General features: G+C 38.9%; 2 protein-coding genes across 20 annotated transcripts in view; both read right to left on the bottom strand.

The window, feature by feature from the left end:
* Positions 1-171: 171 nt before the first annotated feature.
* rap2c (RAP2C, member of RAS oncogene family) lies at positions 172-5,152 on the bottom strand. Its single transcript, XM_046849539.1, has 3 exons — positions 3,852-5,152; positions 3,309-3,616; positions 172-883 (listed from the first exon to the last, which is right to left on the bottom strand). Exons 1-2 carry the CDS (start codon positions 4,122-4,124, stop codon positions 3,338-3,340), a joined length of 552 nt encoding a protein of 183 aa, XP_046705495.1. The 5' UTR covers positions 4,125-5,152; the 3' UTR covers positions 172-883; positions 3,309-3,337.
* A 1,081-nt stretch (positions 5,153-6,233) lies between these two features.
* Positions 6,234-20,190, bottom strand: part of mbnl3 (muscleblind-like splicing regulator 3) — a 41,948-nt gene continuing 27,991 nt past the window's right edge. For 9 of the 19 annotated variants that reach the window (XM_046850474.1, XM_046850478.1, XM_046850473.1 and 6 more), the window contains 5 exons: positions 20,061-20,108; positions 18,701-18,851; positions 17,986-18,021; positions 17,212-17,319; positions 6,234-12,635 (listed from right to left, as the gene is read on the bottom strand). In XM_046850474.1, coding sequence (XP_046706430.1) covers positions 12,496-12,635; positions 17,212-17,319; positions 17,986-18,021; positions 18,701-18,851; positions 20,061-20,108 — 483 coding nt within the window. In that variant the 3' untranslated portion in view covers positions 6,234-12,495. Of the gene's footprint in view, positions 12,639-15,268; positions 15,364-17,211; positions 17,320-17,985; positions 18,022-18,700; positions 18,852-20,060; positions 20,109-20,190 lie in introns of all 19 variants that reach the window. The other 10 variants (XR_006925951.1, XR_006925950.1, XM_046850484.1 and 7 more) reach the window with 10 other exon arrangements.

Here is a 20,190-nt window from a genome sequence, read left to right as displayed (position 1 = left end):
ATTCAGTGTTGTATATTAATAAGAGTATTTAATGCAAAATTGTGGTCATATCTTCTGGTTCTACTAAGGATTTTTCTCCCATATAATAGATTGAGGATTTAGTCAAAGATGTATTAGTGTACATGTGTGAGAGACGGAAAGAGAGAAATAGAGGCGACAGGAAACATGAACTTCACACACAAGTTTGAAACTGTAATCATTTAAGGCGTCATTAATGCTCCATTTGAGAAACAATGCATACGGTCACAAAAAGCAAAAAGGCCAATGGAACATAAAAATTCAATATGTATCCATTTTTGTAATTAAACATTTTAATAAATATACTATTATGAGAGGGGAAAAAAAGCATACATACTGTAGTCTTAAAAAATAAAATAAAAACAAAAGAACGCAAAGTTAGATGGTCCGGGTTTCAAACCTCTGTAATGGCTATTATCACTTTAAAAGTAGATATCAAACATAAAATGTTAAAAGAAAATCATGGGGATGTACAACTGAGCACCGTCAGCATTTTACTGGTGGCAGAAATCCTGCTCATACATAACATAATTCCCCCTCTAAGAAAATAGATATTAATAGCCCTGTCACATTTGGCCCTGTTTCCAAAGTCCTCTGCCCTCCCACTGATGCTTATCATGCAGTTCCCAAAAAAACACCCAGTATACTGTGTATATACTGTATTATATATGTGCTCTACAATACAGACACCGATGAAAGTCAGAGATTTCAAAGTCCCTGCTTTACGCTGCAGCAAAACCAAGGCTTGTCAAGTGACCTCATCAGTCCGAGTTCAGACGGCTCAGTGACACTGGTGTGGCTCATGGGGTCAAAACATCACTGAAGCAGACACTGGTTCAAAAGGGCCTCCTGCCAGGTGCTGTGGCTGCACAAAACAAACCAAGAACACACAATCAATTATTTGCCATTTGACAAAACATATGTCTATGAATGTCTATAATGTCATGAAAGACAAATAACACACCAAAAATATAAGTTTCTAAATATCTCAAAACAACATTGTAAATATTTCAAATATATGTTTAGGTCACGAAGAAATTTAGAACAATTATTGAGTTATTGTAGTCTGGATCTAAATGGGTTTCAATTCAATCCTGTTAATAGTGTTCAATCTAAATGTGCCCTGTCTGCAGTGTTTACACAAATAAAACTTGTTCAATAAATAATCTAATCTCCAATTAATATGCAAAATAATATTGTAGACATTTAAATAGAGTCTAAATTTAGGGAGGGGATATTTTACAGTTGAAGGAGACTCTGACTGGAAAAGTTTGAGAACTCATGGTCAAAAAAAAAAAAAAAAAAAAACACTCCCAAACATCCTGTGTTAGGGCACATTGAGAATCTCTCCATAATCTCCAACAAAATGACCACTAAACCAAGTTTCTTTATTGGATCATTTGTTAAACATCATTCTCTTATTTGTAAAAGAGAAAACGCTTGCTACAAGAAGAAGTTGGTAAAGTACAGAACGATGTCACAGATGGAGAACTGGTTTCCTGTTATTTTGGAACACGAATTGTCATTCAGGACGTCGGATTTTCCTCTCTCTGCTGGGAATCTCCCTGCTCTGTTGTTCCTGACACTCGTCTAGACTGCGCTGCTTCTTCACGCTTCATCAGTCCCTTGCTGCACTCGGGCAGTTTAGTTTGCCATGGCGCATTCTTTGGCCGATCTAATGATAACGGAGCCAAGCCTGTCTGGAGAAACAGTCCATCCTCAACTGGATCCTCTCATGCATTACATTACAACTATACATGACCCACTTATATGTCTACAGTTCACGGTGTATCGATAAGACACAAAAATGGCTTTACGGATTCGCAAAATTAATCCATAGTGCTTTTTTCAGAAGCTAAAAAAAAAAAAAACATACATAGCTTGCTCATTAACAATTTATAGATAACGTCCTAGAATGACCAAAAATAAATAAATCATTATAGTCACAAGATTGAAATATGAAGACTATGTACAAAGCTGAACAAATTACAGTCTGAAGCTATAAAACTTAAAATCACAATACTGTAAGGTTTGTGGAAACTGTTAAGAGTCTAGTAAGGAACATGTGGGCTTGTGTCTATGTGACTGAGTGAGCACAGCACTTCCTGTGTTCCTCTCACAGATGCAATGCTTGTTCAATATTCTTTAAGTAATTTACCCTTTTTTAGAAATAAAACTATTTTCTGCTGTTATGCTTAGCATTGTTAAATATTCTCCGCTTTTAAAGTCAGACAGATTTAACGGTGTCTGCCGTTCTCTATAGAAAGCTGCTGACCAATTGTACTTGGTCACCGTGCTTCTCGGTATTGTTAGTCACCATGCTCAGCCTGTCTGCCACACTGTACTGTCTTTGTAAAGCCAAACAGCACTGCTTTGTCTTCTTCCCCAATCGTGAGGTTTTATTTTTTTCCAGTTTCGATTCTGACTAGGTTTATTTCATCCAGATCATGAGTGTGAGATCGGCTCAGAACTGAGTGAGGTTACTGTAGTCATTGTTCAACTCCTGATACTGCACGATGTTATAAACAATACGAGGAAGGCGCTTCCTGAATTTTTCCCTGTCCATGACAATTATGACTAATTGAGATCAGCCCAATTCCACTGTAAATACATTATCTGTGCTTTTCTGCTTATACAAGTTTCAAAAGACTGCCAAGTTGAACAGTATGCTGCAGGTAAGCACTATGTCCTCCCACGCACTTTACTAGCATGAATGTGTTGATTTGTGTATTGTTTCATTTCCCCCGCAGTTCCTCATTGTCTGGTTACAATTTCCAGAAGAAGTGATGCCTAGTGATCATTCTAGTTTCGTACTTTTGTAGATCAGTGCTCTGGTGTAAAGCCTGCACAGTGGGGAACAAGAGAACCACAAAGTCTACATCTAGCAGAGAGACTGATCTCAAAGATGTGCAGAGCCTTTCTTCCAAATCCCCTAACAATTCTTTATGCATATATCAAGTAGTGTTTGGTTTGAGCAGAAACCTTTCACTTAACATTCCTGTAATCAACTTATCTGTTTATTCTGTTATTCTGCCCATTTTTGCACCGCACCTGTCGCCTGTGTATAATTTTTGTTAATTATATTTTGTTGAATAATTTTTGTGACCAAACCAAATAAGAGTCTGTTTAAACCTAATAAAGGCATGTGGATATTTGCTGGATATTCAAAAGGCCGTTCCAAACTACACTGAAAGGATCCTGAGGATAAATTGTGTATGGCATGAATGGAATGATGCATGTCTGGTTTTGCTCCGAAGTCAGAAAGCATTATCTAAACAAACCCTACATACCTGTGGAGTGTGCGGTAAGGCCAGGGACCTCACTGCATCACACAAGCCGTGCAGCACTGCTCCTGTTTCTCAGGCAAAGTGGCATAGTTCATCTGGCGCACGATCTCTGCAAAGAGCTCGTCCACCATGGTCTTGCTCTTAGCCGAGGTCTCGATGAACGGACAGCCCCACTCCTGTGCCAGGGCTCGGCCGTCAGACCCGGCGACCTCGCGCTCAGATTCGAGGTCCACCTTATTGCCCACCAAGATGAGGGGAACCTTCTCAAAGCGCTTCACCCGAACTATTTGGTCACGCATCGGTCTGATGTCCTGGTGGGAAAAGCAGACACAAAGGGAAGAGTTTTCAGTGCTACAATCCCTTGTGCACTTTTAGTCCAGTTGCATGAAAATGATGTATTGATAATTCATTATGTGATCATATCCATTTCCTCTCTATATTTACAGTTCAGCAGTACAGATACGTGTTGCTTGGTTATGATTAAAAAGCATTACTTTCATTTGTTCGGGTGGGCATGGAACAGATCTTGCATGGAACAGATCTTACCTGAAATGACTGCTGATTTACAAGGCTATAAACTAAGATAAAGCCTTGGCCGTTCTTGATATAAAGATCTCTCATGGACGCGAACTGCTCGGTTCCTGCAGTGTCCAGGATCTCCAGCACCGATGGAGACGAGTCTACCTCGATCTCTTTCCGATAGAAATCCTCGATGGTCGGGTCGTATTTTTCAATAAAAGTGCCAGTGACAAACTGCACGGTCAGGGCGGACTTGCCCACGCCACCGCTGCCCAACACCACCACTTTGTACTCCTTCATTGGGACCGGGCGCTGAAACACTGAGCCAATCTCGGCTAGCTGATCTAGCTAGCTTTATCTGCTCCCCAACATAAAGCAAACAGCCTGCTGTTAAACGAAGCCGCTTTGAATTTCCCCCCAAAACGCACCTCCAAATACTATGAAACCCGTCTAAAAAAAAACAATAAAAAATGGTGCGACTACTTTCTTTTCGCGCTTTGTGCTTTTGCTCTGGTGGTGGAGCAGGCAGGCCGGCTAGCTGGGCTAGCTAGCTCAAACCAAAACGCCCCTGCTCCATCGATGTTGGATTTAGATTTTTTGCGCAGCGCCTCCGCCGCCTAAGTGCACATGGTAATAAAATACAAATAATTTCACTGACACTTCGGTAAAGGCGTGTTAAATAAGCCGCGGGATAGAAAACGCGTTTATAGTTCCGTCCATTCTGGCGTCCATGTGAATGCACTAGTTACAGAAGCCAGCTAGCGTCCTACACTCATTCCTAGCTAGGCAGGCTAGCAGCTCGCAATTTAAAAAAAATTAAAGGAAAAAGAAAAAGTCTCGGTCGCTTCACATTTACTGGATGGCAGAAGTTTCCTCAGTGACCCCCTCCTGAGCAGCGGCTCTCCTTAAACAACAGGTGGGATTAGTGCTAAACAGTTATTTGTCATTTACATAAAAATCCTCCGCTCCTCTTGTCGCTTTTGCCTGCTCCGGCCTCCTCCCTCCCTGTCGGCCAGCACACTACGCTCGCTCCTGCTCCTGCTCCTTTCAAACGAGCTCGGGCTCCGTCCGAATCCGCCCTCTCCCGCACTACAGAGGGTGACACACAAGGTAGCAACTCACAGCAGGACGCAGAGCCTCCGCACCTCCAGCAAGCACACGATCTAGTCCGCTAGGGTCGCTTTGGGACGTAACGTCAGCGCGAGCAAATCGATTTCATTCGAAAATTCGGCTTTAATGCATGTTGCATGATCCGTTTGTTATATACAAAAGGTGGCCATTTTACTAAACCCACAAATCACTTAAAGCAACATTAAATTTGTGGGTTTTTCAGGGAAATCACTGACTGGATCATCTGTTGCTATGCAGGTAGTCAGATTCCTCTACACCGCCATCTAAACCGCCGTAGATGTTAGTAATGCAATAGATCATCCTCAGGACTGACCCTGACCCTAACACCTTATCACTCCCCTTCATGGGGAAGGTATGATTTATTACATATTAACACCCCTTCCTTCATAGTGTCTGCTGAAGACTTTGGCACTGTTTTCTGGCTGGATATTTCTTCTGGGTGGGTTATTCTCAACCTAAAGATCAAGTTGATCAAGCAGATATACACCATTACTTCCAGCTACTAACTATTACTGTTCTATATTAAAGGGGGGAAAGAGCACACTAATAAACAAATTAAAAAAGCTATATATTTAATGATAAAATGTTTTATATATATATATATATATATATATATATATATATATATATTGATGGACCAGCTCACTATGCTTTGCTGGATTTTTCAGCAGGGACTGACATTAATGTGATTAAAATAATAATTGTACCCTAGGTATTGTGTATATATTTTTTATTGGTCATCAGGGTAACATTATCCTGGCCAGGGAGCATATCCTGGGAAGACTGAGCATGGAGCTGAAACACACCCTGAATAGGATGCCAGTCCATCACTGGGCTCCATGTGCACACAATTATGCACACGGTTAAACCTAGTGGCAATTGAATATAACCAACCTACCTACTAGCATGTCTGTGGAGAAAAAGAAACGGGTAACCTGAGCTCAAGATCAAACCCAAAAACGTATTATACAATTAAGTGAACAAGAACTCCTGGATTTCAGGGAATCTGCTGAATAATTTCTGTCACCAAACCAAACAAGGAGTTTGTTTTAAACCTAATAAAGGCATGTGGATATTTGTTGCTTACTTTTGAAAGGCCGTTTCAAACTACAGTGAAAGGATCCTGAGGATAAATGGTGTATGGCATAAAAAAAAATCAATGATCAAACCCAAAAACCTTTTCTATAATTAAGTGAACATTTTATGATACATGATCTCACCAGTTTGTGTTAAAAAATGGTTTTTTTTTTCCCAAAACACAAAATACACACCCTGGGCTTTCCATTGAAGTGCTTTATTAAAATGTCAAACAAAAAGAACAGATCATATAAGTATGTATATTTTCTATACATTACTATAATCATAAAAGGGATTGGCAATAAGCACAATTATTTCTTTTTTTTATTTTCAGCACATACAAGTACAACACGCTAAATAGAAAGAGAAGCATTTCATATAAAGAGTCAGGGCATTCAATTAGATCTTGTCCTACAGTGGGGGAAAAAGGAATCAACAACATATGGCTTCGAAACAAGGTGGACATTCTATAAACTGCTTCGGCTTGAAAGCACTTTTATTCAGCGATGAAATCTACACCTGACTGACGGCCCTTAAAGGGAGAAAACCTCAAATCTCCAAGAGACTGCATTTACATTTACATCCATAGCATTTTACAACATAAATATGAACTTAATCCTATACATACATTTTATATGTAAATACCGTCAACATCGATTTCCACACAGACTTAAATAGGAGGCGATTAAATACAGGTGATGGATTCTCTTGGTTAAAAAATAAAATAATTGAGGAAGAAAGAAAAAATAAGCACTGTCTTCACAGAATGTCCAGGCACAGTAAGGTGGACAGCAGAAGGGTGTTAATTGTTGTTGTTTTTTATTTTTCAAAAGTGGTGAAAAGTGTTCTTTTTTTGATTGCATTCATATTTCTACATGTAAATCAGGACTTAAGATATCAAACCCTGTGCTGAGTCCATTTTATAGTCAGGTTTGGGACCATGTGAATGTGGTCCAAAGGTGCATCGATATGCAAGAACTGACAAAGACTCGGTCTCTCCCTCACTACTAGGACAAGTGCCATGGCAACAAAATTCTTGGCTTCCAAAGCAACTGTGGACTACAGAATGTACAAGATATCTCCAGGTTTTTGCTATGTGTTAATAGGATTTGTCTTGAAGAAAATGCACCAAGATAGAATTATCGATCAGGTTTTTTTTGGGGGGGGGCTGAGGGAATGTGTGAGTGTTTGAACACTGAGAGGAAAACCAAATACAGAAATGTAACAAACTCCATATAACCAGTTGCAATGCTTTCCTGCTGTAATCTGACCTTGATGATGGTGGTGTTTCCTGTATTTAGATGGTCAGCCCTTCTTACAGGCAGGAAAAAAAGCCTGTCGCTGTCTGTTATTCCGTTTGACATCTGCAGGGGGCAGAACTTCACCATTACAGCTGTCACATGAGCAAAAGCCCAAGCAGATATATTTTGAATCCTTTTTTTCAGATCCATGGTAAATAATAATAAGAATAATAATTAATAATAGCAGAATTGTGGCACTAAACAGGCAATTCACAAAAATAAACCAAAAAAAAAAAAAAAAGAAAAAAAAGAGAAAGATAAGCAAGCTATTTCTTTGGTTTCTTGGATGCAAAGTATCATCTGCATACATTTCAGGGGCCATGCTTCTTTCCAAACACCACCAACACAGTTTAGGATCAGATATAAACAGCCTCAGTGCTCAGTGTTATATGCTTTTTCTTTTGTAAACTATGACAAACTATAAAGCATCTTTTCATTTTTCATCATTTTTTTTCAGCAAGCAACAACATGCTCATGGTGAGAACAAGGGCATTAGCAAAAAAGAACATACAAACAAATCCCTCATGTTTCTTGAACAACCTAGTAAAAGGACAGATGTTAACCTGTATTCCAAACGAATACAGTCATTTCATTTGAACAGGTTTTTTTTTCTTCAATATATATATGTCTATATATTTGTATTCATCTATGCATATTCAAAATAAATTCTGAATATTTTCACTCATTTATGTACATAAGTGCAAACGAGGTGAAGGACACACATTCGTACACTGATGGGGGGCACAGCAGGTCCCAGCACAGCTGGGCTAAAAGGCTGGCTAAAGAGCAAGGGAGAGAAATGAGACATTACCAGGAGGTTCAAGTTCTAGCTTACTACACTCTACATCTCGTTCTGCTCCTGACATCATCGAGTTAAAGAGTCAAGCACCCGTCATCAAAACAAGTCTATCTGCAAGATCCTTTCTGGTGTCTACCAGTCCAGACAGCCCTTAAAAAAAAAAAAAAAGAAGAAATAAAGATAATTCCCCACCTAAAGTGAATAATTTGCACCAGAATATCTCTTTCAGTCAATAGAGGTTATCAATTCTACCCATCTTTTACCTAATAATCCAACAGGTCCATTCTAAAGATTCAACACTGACTCATCAGACTTCAGGCAGACAACTACCCCCTTAGATAATTAAGAAATCATTAAAAAAAAAAAAAATTATAATAATAACATGACATCTCCAAATGGACTTTGGACTTAAGGAATCTTTTTTTTTTCTTTATACAAAATAGGCATCATTTCTTAATCCAAGGTAAGATATCGACACATTCCCTTTTAGAATAAGTTAACCTTGTACATGAATTCAATTGATGTGTGAAAAAATTTCACAATTAAGATTCACAAAGGTAGCCATGTTGTAGTTTTGTTGCCATAGCAACAACTTACTATCAAGTTACAATGAACTGATCATTGTAATACAAATGTATATATAGATTAATATTTATATAGAGAGATATTTTTTTTTATTATTTACTACTAACTACACAAACTATGTTTCAGATTACTCAGATTATTTCCATTTCCATGCAATGAGAGTTTATGCTGTCGAAGAAGTAACTGATAGGAAATCATCAATCAAGGTAACTAAAACGTGTTCATTTTTCAGAATGTAAAAACTCACAATAAATTTACTTAACATGTGGATAAACAGCTAAAATAAGAGTACCATTAAAAATGACAAAGGCCACATGACCTTAATGGTGACCAAAACTATAACAAGGATGCAATAGTAATATGTACATATAAGATTATCTAACTACATTACACATGAATACGCACTTCTTAAAAAGTGTGTTCTTAAAATGCTAAAGCCCCAAATGAGGCATTTTTTTTCCTTAATCAAGTACTCTGTTAATTCCAGCTGGATAGCAGTTGGAGAAGGCATAATTCTTGATATGAGAGAAAAAAGTGAGAGAGAGAGAGAGAGAGAGAGAGAGAGAGAGAGAGAGAGAGAGAAAGATCTATACCTTGGCTAGGCAATGAGACTCACCCAACTACAAGAAATAATCCATTATACAAATCAACAGCATAGTATACTCCTAAACAACTGAACGGCCAACAATTTACACACACCCACACCGTAACATTTTTATAAATTGTGTACAACACAGAAACTCCAATAACACAGTATATTGTCTTGTTGATTTTGCATTTTACCTCAGTTCACGCTATTGAATTTGAGCAGTTCATGCTTAGTTTGTTATTTGATATCATTGTTATAAAGCATAACTTTTTTTTTTGGCCGGTTTCCCAAGACTTGAAGACTAAATGTCAATGAGAATTAAAATCGACAATCAGTTCGAACTTAATTTATGCTTAGAAAAACAGGCCCTGAGCGCTCGGCCTGGAGAGTCTTCTCTACACAAAATAAAACTTTCCAAATAAACTATTTCCAAAGAGGTCCTATATATATATTTTGTTTAAATAGGTGCAGTGTTTGACCAACGAAATTCCTCAGTGTGGCTATCCGGACAAAACAGCACAGCTGTTTTCATGTAACTACGACAGCAACAAGGTCCTTGACAATTCTCTTAGAATCTTGTCTTTATAGTACATCAACAGTGAATGGCATCAGGAGATTTTTACTCCCTTGATATGTTGAAATATGTTGTGGTTTGTTGAGGAGGAGAAAGGTGAGACAGGCATCCTCCAGCTTTAACTGACATTCTTCTTTTCCTAAATGTCACATTCAAATGTATATAAGGCCCTTTCCTGGCAATGTTTGTATGTGAGGTCCATCAGTAACCCGGCTAAAGCTGATCCCCAGCCTCTACACCTCGCCACTTATCTCCTGCAGAATTACAGCTTTTAGCACAAATGTAAAACGAACTGCTCGTATGGCCGACAGTCAGCTTTGCCTTGCCTTGCCTTCTTTCTTTTTTTTTTTTTTAGAGTCTGTTGACTTTTGAACATAAGGACACAATAAGTGGTGGGAATCTGTAAGCTGGATAAAATTGACACACATTTCACAAATGTAATACATAGAAATAATTATGATGAAATCATTGAGCTGTGAAGTAAAAAAAAAGTAAAAATTAAAAAAAAAAAAAAAAAATATGACAGAAATGTCGCAGGCCTCGGCTGGTGCTTTATCTTACATCACTGTATTTGCTCTTTTACAACAAGTGTCGACTCCAATTAAAGCTTATAAAAGGTTTCATGGTAGATCAGATCGTAAATGACCTTTAGTCTGCACGTAAGTACGCTACAGGAGCGCTAATCATATGGTACAGCGGTATGAGGGTAGGAAATTAGGAAAGATTGTAAGCCTGAATGAAAGCACAGCATTAATGATTGCATTAGCTGTAGGGGAAATAACATTTTCAATCAGTCTGCATTTGGGCCTTGACATGTAATAACTCTAATCCTTTATTATTATTTTTTTTTATACCACTGATTGGCACAGAGTGACCCAGCTCTGGGAGTCATTGGCACACAAAGCAGTGCACTTTAAAAGTGTACTGCTGCAATTGCAGGACAGTTTTACAGGATTACCATAAACATCAGGATTCTGTGTGAGTGAACGTATTTATTTCTCTCCGATTCCCACAGTGATTTATTCAGGGAGCATTTGACTACATTCAGTGGTTTCCTAATTAGATTTGCGCCTTACACTGTGTATATCGTTAAGACTCGTGCACATTAGCTCAGAAAAAAATAAAAAATAAAAAACGGCTTCTATGAAACTCCAGAAGTGTAGCTTTGGTTGCTGTCACACTGTGAATATCGCAGCATGGACAGTTCCAAGATCTCGTGTTACTGTGAGATGTAACAAACAGGGCTAAGCAATAAGCACAGACAAACAGACTGTCACACAGTAGGAGGGACTGGGCCATGGATTTTGGCAGGGAATGTCCATGCTATAAAGAAAGACTAAAGCAGAGACAGTGGCAGACTCTAATATATCACAATGCCTCTGGTAAAGCAAGTAAACCTACAGATCAGTGTATTATGGAAATGAGGAGGTGGAAAAAAGCACTAGGTTATAGGAGATGAGTAATGCGCTCCGGGGTTGCTGGCTACAGAGGAACAGTTGGGCTTTGAAATGGCGCCGCTCCAATTGACGACCACAGCTGCTATGCTGGCACTGCCTATCACAGTATGGTGATCAGACTCATCCTGAGCTAGTCATCTATTAAACCTCCTGTGTTGCACTGGCTATGGGGCTGTAATCAGACTCTGCAGATAAGTGTACATCGTCATGCATAGTAAGGCATGCGAGTACACAGACATTTAAGCTTCAAGCAGGATTGCATTAAGAAATAAGGGGTATTCGCACAGGGATCTACCTAACCTAACAAAACCCGTGATGTGCCTCTAATCAACCAATTGCAGCTTGTTAGAATTAAACTTAAATAAAGAGCTTTACTTATTAACAGGATGAGAATATGAATGCCTTGCTTGCTTTTAAAGGATATCCACGTTTCAGTCAGTGGCTTGAGGGACGAGGCTAATTCACATTTTGAAAACATTTTACTTGCCGGTCACGTTTCTTTTTTTTGTTGTTAATTGTTTGGACAGTAATGTGTAAATGTCTGTAATTAAAAAAAAAAACACAACAACTTCAATGTCTGTATAATTGAAAGAAAAGTTTGAAAAAGTGCTTTCAAAAAGCTCTTAAACACTCATCTCTGACCTAAGCATTGTGCACATTACATTCTTGCGCTATCAACACAAGCCTTTGCAAAATCAGGTGTGCTGTCAGGTGACATCAAGCCTCAGCTTTACTACTCGTACTCGAATAATCCAAGTCTGAGACCTCATTTGAGGAGGATGCACTGTTCTCAGCTTTGTGTGTGTATGTGTGTGTGTGTGTGTGTGTGTGTGTGTGTGTGTGTACATGTGTGTGCATGTCTACAAATCTGTGTACTTTGTATGGCTGTGAATTCAAAGGAGCGCTCAGTTTCAGCATCTGCATGCTTCTAAGTCTCCTTGCATCATGGCACACTTCCTTAAACAGTTGAAGGTCCTAGCTTAAATATTGCCTGTTTTAGCATCAACAAACCTCTTTTTGTTGACTTTTTGTTGATGTGGGGCATCAAATAAAGAGGATGAAAGGGTTGTCCTTGCAGGACACGCTGATTAGGCACACGTTTGTTTGCATTCATGTCTCTATGGTGTGGTTGGAGTTGGGGATGGCGATAGTGGTGTGTTAACTGAGATTGCGGCCGAGGCTTACTGAGTTCAGGCCCACCGGCGCCGCCACCAGCAGTTTGGGGATTGGACAGAGGTGTGTTTCCACAGGAATGCAGTGGAGGTCGACAGGGTCAGCAGTCAGTACCTCGGCGGGGTCTACTGAATGACAAGGATATAAGAGGAAGAAAGAGAGGGGAAAAAATAAAAATAAAAGACAGAGTGTTGAGAAATAGATGTGGTACAGGTTTCACAGAATATGCAAATGCAAACAAGGATAAGAAGTGACGTTAGGCTAGCTTTGAATTACCACAAACTAAAGTCTAACAACAGTATCTGTAAAAACAGAAGGATGTAAAATATCCTAAACTATATATATATATATATATATATATATATATATATATATATATATATATATATATATATATATATACACTTCCAACAAGGTATGTTAGAAACCAATAACACAGGAAATGATTAAGGCTTTTCTTCAGTTCAATGCCGTACCTAGATACTTTTTTAATTGTGATTTGGTAAAATATCATACCAGAGAATTTTATTTACACACAGAATTAAAATGAAAAGAAACTCCAAATTAGCTGCTACCAACAAATTAGACAAAATGATTATTATTATTATAAATAATAATGTGGCTGTGCTGTAGATCAACAATATCAACAGCCTGGAGTGTGCTGGAGAAGGTCAAGCACTTGGTGATGCAGCCAAACAGTGCTTACACCGAGATGGAGAACTTGCTGTGCATCCCCTCTTGATTAGTGCAACAGCAACACTGGGAATAAACCCTGACAATGGCTGCAAATTGTACAACTGGGACTCGAAGCAAAATCCCAGACACACCGCTACAATATTTCTGGGTCACTTCTGGGACCTAGGGCCAGATGTATGTACATGTACGTTATATGTGATAATGTATGTTATCATTAGAGAACTGAATATACTTGCTGTCAGAGTTTAAACACTAAATCGTCTAAACTGAAAACCAACTGAAAAGCGGTACTGAAACACCTGCATGATTGTCTGAGTATTTCTTTCCATATGACCTCTGGAGGTATGCTTTGGTATTCGACACAAAGACATTAGCAGCAGATATTTTAAGTGCTGTAAGTTGTGAGGTGGGACCTCCATGGCTCAGACTTGTTTGTCCAGCACATCCCATAGACGCTTGATTAGACTGAGATCTGGGACATTTGGAGGTAACACCCTGAATTCTTTGTCCTCAAAACCAATTCTGAACAATTTCTGCAGTGTGGCAGGGAGAATTATCCTGCCAAAAAAAGACCACTGATCTGCAAAAATTTACGTGTCAAACTAAGATCTAAAATTCAGGACCCAAAGATACTCAAAAGAACATCTGAGCATCACACTGCCTCTGCCAGGTTGCATTTATCCCATTTGTTGCCCAGGTAAGTGATGCGAACACCAGCATTATATCATAACCAGTATTAACATTTCATACTTCAATACTGTGCTACAATAGCTCTAATGTGGGATCTGTACAGAAGAGTTAGCTTTTGCTCCTGACACACATCAGCTAAACCTTGAGCAACCACTGATTCTATCACTTGTCTTCCCATGAACGAATTTTGGTAGGTACTAACCTCTGCATAATGAAAACATAGCACAAGTCCTGCTGTTTTGGAGATGCTCTGACCCTGTCGTCTGGATACTACAATCTGGCCCTTTCAAAGTCTCCTTTTTTCCTGCTTCCAATGCATACATTTTGACAACTGACTATTCACTTGCTCTATCCAACTACTGTAATCAGATATTCAATGTTGTTAACTTCACATGGCAGAGGTTGTAAAGCTATGGCTGATCAGTCTATATATTTCTTGAACAAACACACACGCTGTTGACAAAATGACACCAAAATCTGACCACTAATAATCACCTAAAGTGAAACCAATTACGTAATCAGCCACACTTCACATATTTCTGTGTGTATGACACACGTGTTTTGGATCATAGACCTGTTTCATATATAAAGTGTTATGTTTTTTTTTTTTTCATGCAGCATGTCAAAATCAGTGTAAACAGCTTAGTACATCTGGCCCTGTGAGAGTTACACCAGCTAGCAACATTGCTACAAACAGTTGTCACTGATTAAACTCAGAAGCTAACTCTGAAAAGAAAAAAAAAGGTAGAAGAAGAGAGAAAGAGAAAGAATGAATATGGACACTATAATGTTTTAACTACACAGAAGATGCTGTGTGCCAACATAGAGTGGAGACATTTGAAAAGGCAAGGTGAATACACACAGAGACATGGTGACACAGGGCTACACAGAGGCTCCGCACTGGTCCACAGAGAGTTTAATTCCTGCTGGGTTTAACTAGCACAAACAGCTAGCTCAGGTGGGTTGCCTAGGGCCAGAGCTCCCATGTTAAACAGATCACAATCTCAGAAAAACAGAAGCTCATTATAATGAGAAAATGACTTTGCTCTCGGTTGTGTCACATAAGTTCTGTGAGGATCATCATTCATTTACACATTCATTCATCTTCATTAACTGCTTTATTCTGGTCAGGCCCGTGGTGCATCGACAGCCGATCGCAGGAACAATAAGCACTAGGCGGGTATCATGGATGGGATGCCGATCCACATGCACACGTGGGTGCACTCATTCACACCTAGGGGTATCTTAGATTTCACTTAGAATTCAATCTTTAGCACTAACACAAGTTTCCTGATAAGTTCTATAGTGTCTGTGGACCAGTGCTGGATGCCGTACAGCTGAAAAGAGAAGAGGCCAAAATGAAGGGGCAAACCTGATTGGAGGCAGCTGATTCGGCAAAAGGAACATTGGTGACTGGGGTCGTAGCCGACGAAACAGTGGAAGTGGTGGCACCGTGCATCATGGGAACTTTTTTCAGGCGAGTCAGACAAGAAACAAGGGAGAGGGGGGAGGTGGAGGGGAGGAGGAATGTTATGAGTACCATGACATTATATGCCAGAGGAAGAGGTGGAACAGTCATGGCAAGTAGCATTTATGTACTGCCAAGATGATTTTCACCCAAGTACATGCAAGTTAAACGTATAGGTAACACTTTATAACATAAAATCAGATGCATTCGTAAAATAACAATTCAATAAATAATTTATTAGGTTTAATTTATTTACATGCATTGTATACTTGTTATGGGCTATTTGAAAATGTTTATGTCTCCTATTAACATTAATAGATATTTTATCAACAATAGCGATAACACTTAAGATGTTTTTTTTTGTTTAGTTTCAGTCTTCTGCCGGAACATTTGACCAATTACATTAATTATTTCATTATTAGACCGTGCTGTTTATGATCCTGGCTGAGCAGATCACCAACCATGGAATTAACATTTTAACTTAATACTGCCTATTTAAAAAAACAATAATGTTCTATTTGGCCAGATTTAAAGAAAATCCAGACTGTCACCTTTGACACAGTGAAGCTTGTGGCCAGAAAACTGTACAAATGATATCATACACTCTCTGAGTTATGGATGGAGAGACTAAAGCTAAGGTTACTTAAGTTATCAAGTGATTTTTGATCCAATGTTTCGTTCAAACAAGATGTTTTGAACTTGCCATGGACCACAGTCTCATTCATATTTAATCGGTTTTCTTCCTCAGTGCCTTTTCCGCGAGAGAAATAAACAATACATTATGCACAGGTCGTTTTGCTGTTATGCATTAGTTGCAAGTAGATGTGTATGCTTGGAGCATATGATTTGTATCAGATTAATGCAAAAAAATGAAAGATTACATAATATTTAATACATAGTTTAGCATGTGAAAATAAATATTAGATTATAGGCTTTGAGGTTTTTCAATTAACAGGATATAATTAATCGATAATCATGTAGAATTTTGTGATGAATTGGGGAAAAAAAGTAATGTCTAAAAATCATATTTATTTTTAAATAAATAAAACTATTTACCAATTATTTACTATTTACCAGTAATATAATAATTTATTGTTTGTTAAATGTTGCTAAAATAAGTTGAAAATTATTATAAAGTGTTACCAACTTAATATAACTAAGCTCAATACTTATTGTACTGCAGCTGTGCACTTAAAATAAGTCATCAAAGTCATACAATCCGATCAGACAGATATATCTGATAATTGTATTTTGATGGAGCTGGACAATGTGTTGGAAAAAAGCAAAACTAAAATAAAATAGACATAAACAGCGGAGAATGTAGCCTACACATAAAATGCATTCCAGAGAAAATCTGAGAACATATTTCCTTTTTGTTTTTTGCATATTAATATTTACATATAAACCTGATATTCAGCCTATTAAAAGAACAGCTACTTTCCTACTGATGTATGAGTGTGTAAATGGCACACATAGGAAATGTGACCCTGTTCCTCTCTTTATGTATGAAGAGTCATATATGGTGGAGAGCAAACTAATACAGCGTGATACACGAACAGCAACAGCGCCGTACATGATACAGACACACAATTCCCCTCGCATACACACATATGTGGGAATGCTGATTAAACTCTTTGATTCTTGTTTGGGAGAGATAGCTGAGCTTTAGGATTAGGCAGACTTTTGAGTGAATTGTTCTCTCAGACCATATGTGGACGTATGACAGTCTGATTTGGCCTAAGGGCATTGACCTAGACGTCATCCTTATGATCAGTGTATAGCTGAGGTGTTTGTATGTGTGTGTTTATTGGAAAGGGAGGGGAGGGGGGCCTGGGCTCTACCCTCACCAGTCTGTCCATGCCCTGACAGGTAGCGGCTGTGGGGGGGTCGGCAGCTGCTCCAATCCCGCCTCTCCCAGCGGCCCTCTGCCAATGGGCCGGGCGGTTTGAAAAGCCCTACAAAGATTTAAAGGGGAGATGACGAAGAGGAGAGGAGGAGGAGTAGGAGGAAGAAAAAAAGGAGCACAAAGAAAAACAAACAGGAACCGCTCTTAGTGGATTAGGAATAAGGCCTTACTTTGGTCTAGCTAGCTTTGTGGCTCCATCACTTTCATACTTGAGCACACGTACACAAATGAACTGAGTAGCTTAACAGAGAACAAAAATAAACCAGCAAACAAGGAGAGGAAAAGCAAGCAGATATGTGGCAAATAATGTGGCAGACATCACAGGCCTGGGACTCTAGTGTCTGGCTAAAAAAATATATAATTTAAGTTTCTTTATATTTATCTATTTATTTGTTTATTATTTATTTATTCAAATCTATTCAACCTATGAGCCAACCTGTATTTAAAGTACTGTGTCAAAAACATATATCTAAACACATGGTTAAATAAAATGATGCCTTTTTTTTTAAAATGTCATACCTACTCTCTTTTTTAATTTCAACTCCAAATTATGAAATTATTCACTGCTTATTAGACTTCAGGCAGGTTCCTGGCACATTTTTGCATCGTATTGATTTAGCTGTTTTTGGGTCTCTCTCTCTCTCTCTTCTGCCACAGAGCCTCAGCTCTGCTCTATGAGAACCTGTGGAGCAGAAGTGACTCACAAGGGACCTACCAATGCCTCCAGATGGAGTCATGCAGAGCAGGGAACCTGGTGCACCATGCACAGAGAACCCAGCGCAGGGGGTTGGTGGTGGATGTGGGGGTTGGGTGGTGAAGGAGTAAAAGACGAGACCAAACAACAAAGTTAGTGTGACATTAAAGGCTGTGTCGGTGATTACAAGCCATACAGACAACACAGATGTGACACATGACACAGGCAAAAAAAAAAGCAGAGATGCTTTTGAGAGTGGATCACTCTAAAATTGGTTAATACATTAAAAAAATCATTTAATAAACAAGTCCTAAATCACACTACATAGAGAAAACAGATAACCTGGATATACAGTACCTGAATAGTGATTTGTTGTTCTTTAAAAAATATGATCAAATTCTAAGTATTGCAAAAGTAACATACCCATCTACTTACCTTATACGAATGGATAATATTAATGATGGATTTATGCAGTGCATTGCAGCAGCTGTACTCAAGTAAATAATGTGATGTGGCACTAGATCAGTGGCAAAGCCTTTGTATGTTATGGTGGATCAATTAGCATGACATGTGTGCAGAGTATCTAGCTACCGTGTAATGTAGAGAGAGGGCAAGCAGTGAAAGATCTGGGCTCAATATTATTTAAGTCTGGCTTCTTGTGGCTGAGCTTTGTTGTGTACAAAAATTAAAGAGGGTGTGTATGGAGTGGATGGAGTGAATAACAGCCGGGACTTACCTGTGGGGATGAAGGTCGGCTGCTGCAGCTGCATGCTGGCCAGAGCCTGCTGGTAGTGGAACATGCTGGGGTTAAAGACGGCCGCAGCGCCATTACTCTTCTCCAGGGTGGGCCTCTTTGGTAGCTGCTGCATGCTGCCTGGAGGCAGGGCCTTAGAAATTAAGAGAAAATGTGACAGAGGATAGAGAGAAGGGGGAAGCCAGAAATTCTAAAAAACTAAAATAAAAAACTAAGGCCAGGTCATTATCAGGTTATTAGAACAAACCAGTGAATAGTGATCATTTTTTTTTGTTTAAACACTCAGAGTCTGTCCATTAGTAGTTTACATCCAGAGCTATATATAGCCCTAGACCATGTGGCTACTTATTGTAAATTGCATGACTGCAATCTGCATATTGAAGACATTACGCTGAAAAAAGCATAGCACTACAGCATGGCAAGCACACATCCAAAGCTTCTGCATTATGCATGCAATATGATACTAAACCAAAACACTTTACTTCAGGTTATTACATTCACCAAAGCAAGATCCCCCAACCAGGCATAACATTAGGACCACAGATCAGGCATAGCATTATGATCACCTGCCTAATATTGTGTTGGTCCCCCTTTTGCTGCCAAAACAGTTCTGACCCATCAAGCATTAACAGCAATAACCTCTTGAGCAATTTGAGCTACAGTAGCTCATTAGATCGGACAACACGGGCCAGCCTTTGCTCCCCATGTGCATCACCAAGCCTTGGCCACCCATGATCGGGAACAGCCCACAAGAGCTGTAGTTTTGGAGATGCTCTGACTCAATCGTCTAGGCCCATGTGAAAGCTCAAATCCCTATCCTTGCTCATTTCTCCTGCTTCTAACACATCAACTTTAAGGACAAAATGTTAATTCGCTGCCTAATTTATCCCACTCAATAACAGGTGACATGATTAAGAGATAATCAGTGTTATTTACTTTACCGGTCATAATGTTATAATGTAATAATATGCTTGGTCGGTGTATATGTACTAAACCAAACAAACAAACATTTTATTTTATTGGTTGTAGAATACCATTTTGTCCAGTGACAAAATTCTCTCTGCTCCAGTTGTAAATTTACTGGAACATGAAATAGAAGTCATCATTTTTTCTTTCATAATAAGGTGAAAGTGTACCAGCAGACTGCACTACAACAACATAAATAATTTATTGTGCAAGCCAAATACTGCGTAATTGTCTGAACCGTGTTTGTGTGATCACAGTGAATGATGATACCTTTGATATTAATGCTTGAATGAGTACAATGAGCATTTGATAGCGGAAAAAATATCAACAGGAAAAAAATAAAGAAAACAAAAGAAAGTTGAGAGGTCAAAAGTACCAGGTCAGGGGTTGACTGCAGGTTGCGCTTCAGAGGACGCGCTGCAGGCTGTGGTCGGGTTAGCAGGCAGTGAGCGCATGACGACAGCAAACCATTCAATGAAGACAGACAGACGCACAAACAAACACAA

This window comes from Silurus meridionalis, chromosome 5 (genome assembly GCF_014805685.1).
Source record: "Silurus meridionalis isolate SWU-2019-XX chromosome 5, ASM1480568v1, whole genome shotgun sequence".
Taxonomy (NCBI): Eukaryota; Metazoa; Chordata; class Actinopteri; order Siluriformes; family Siluridae; genus Silurus; species Silurus meridionalis.
The sequence above is the reverse complement of the archived record's forward strand: the minus strand, read 5'-3'. Positions and strand labels throughout refer to the sequence as shown.

What these genes read in the sequence shown, in the direction of transcription:
- rap2c (XM_046849539.1), bottom strand. Translation starts at nt 4,124, where the DNA reads ATGAAGGAGTACAAAGTGGTGGTGTTGGGCAGCGGTGGCGTGGGCAAG. An exon ending in TAAATCAGCAGTCATTTCAG is followed by an intron (nt 3,617 to 3,851) that starts GTAAGATCTGTT and finishes TTTTCCCACCAG; the next exon opens with GACATCAGACCGATGCGTGA.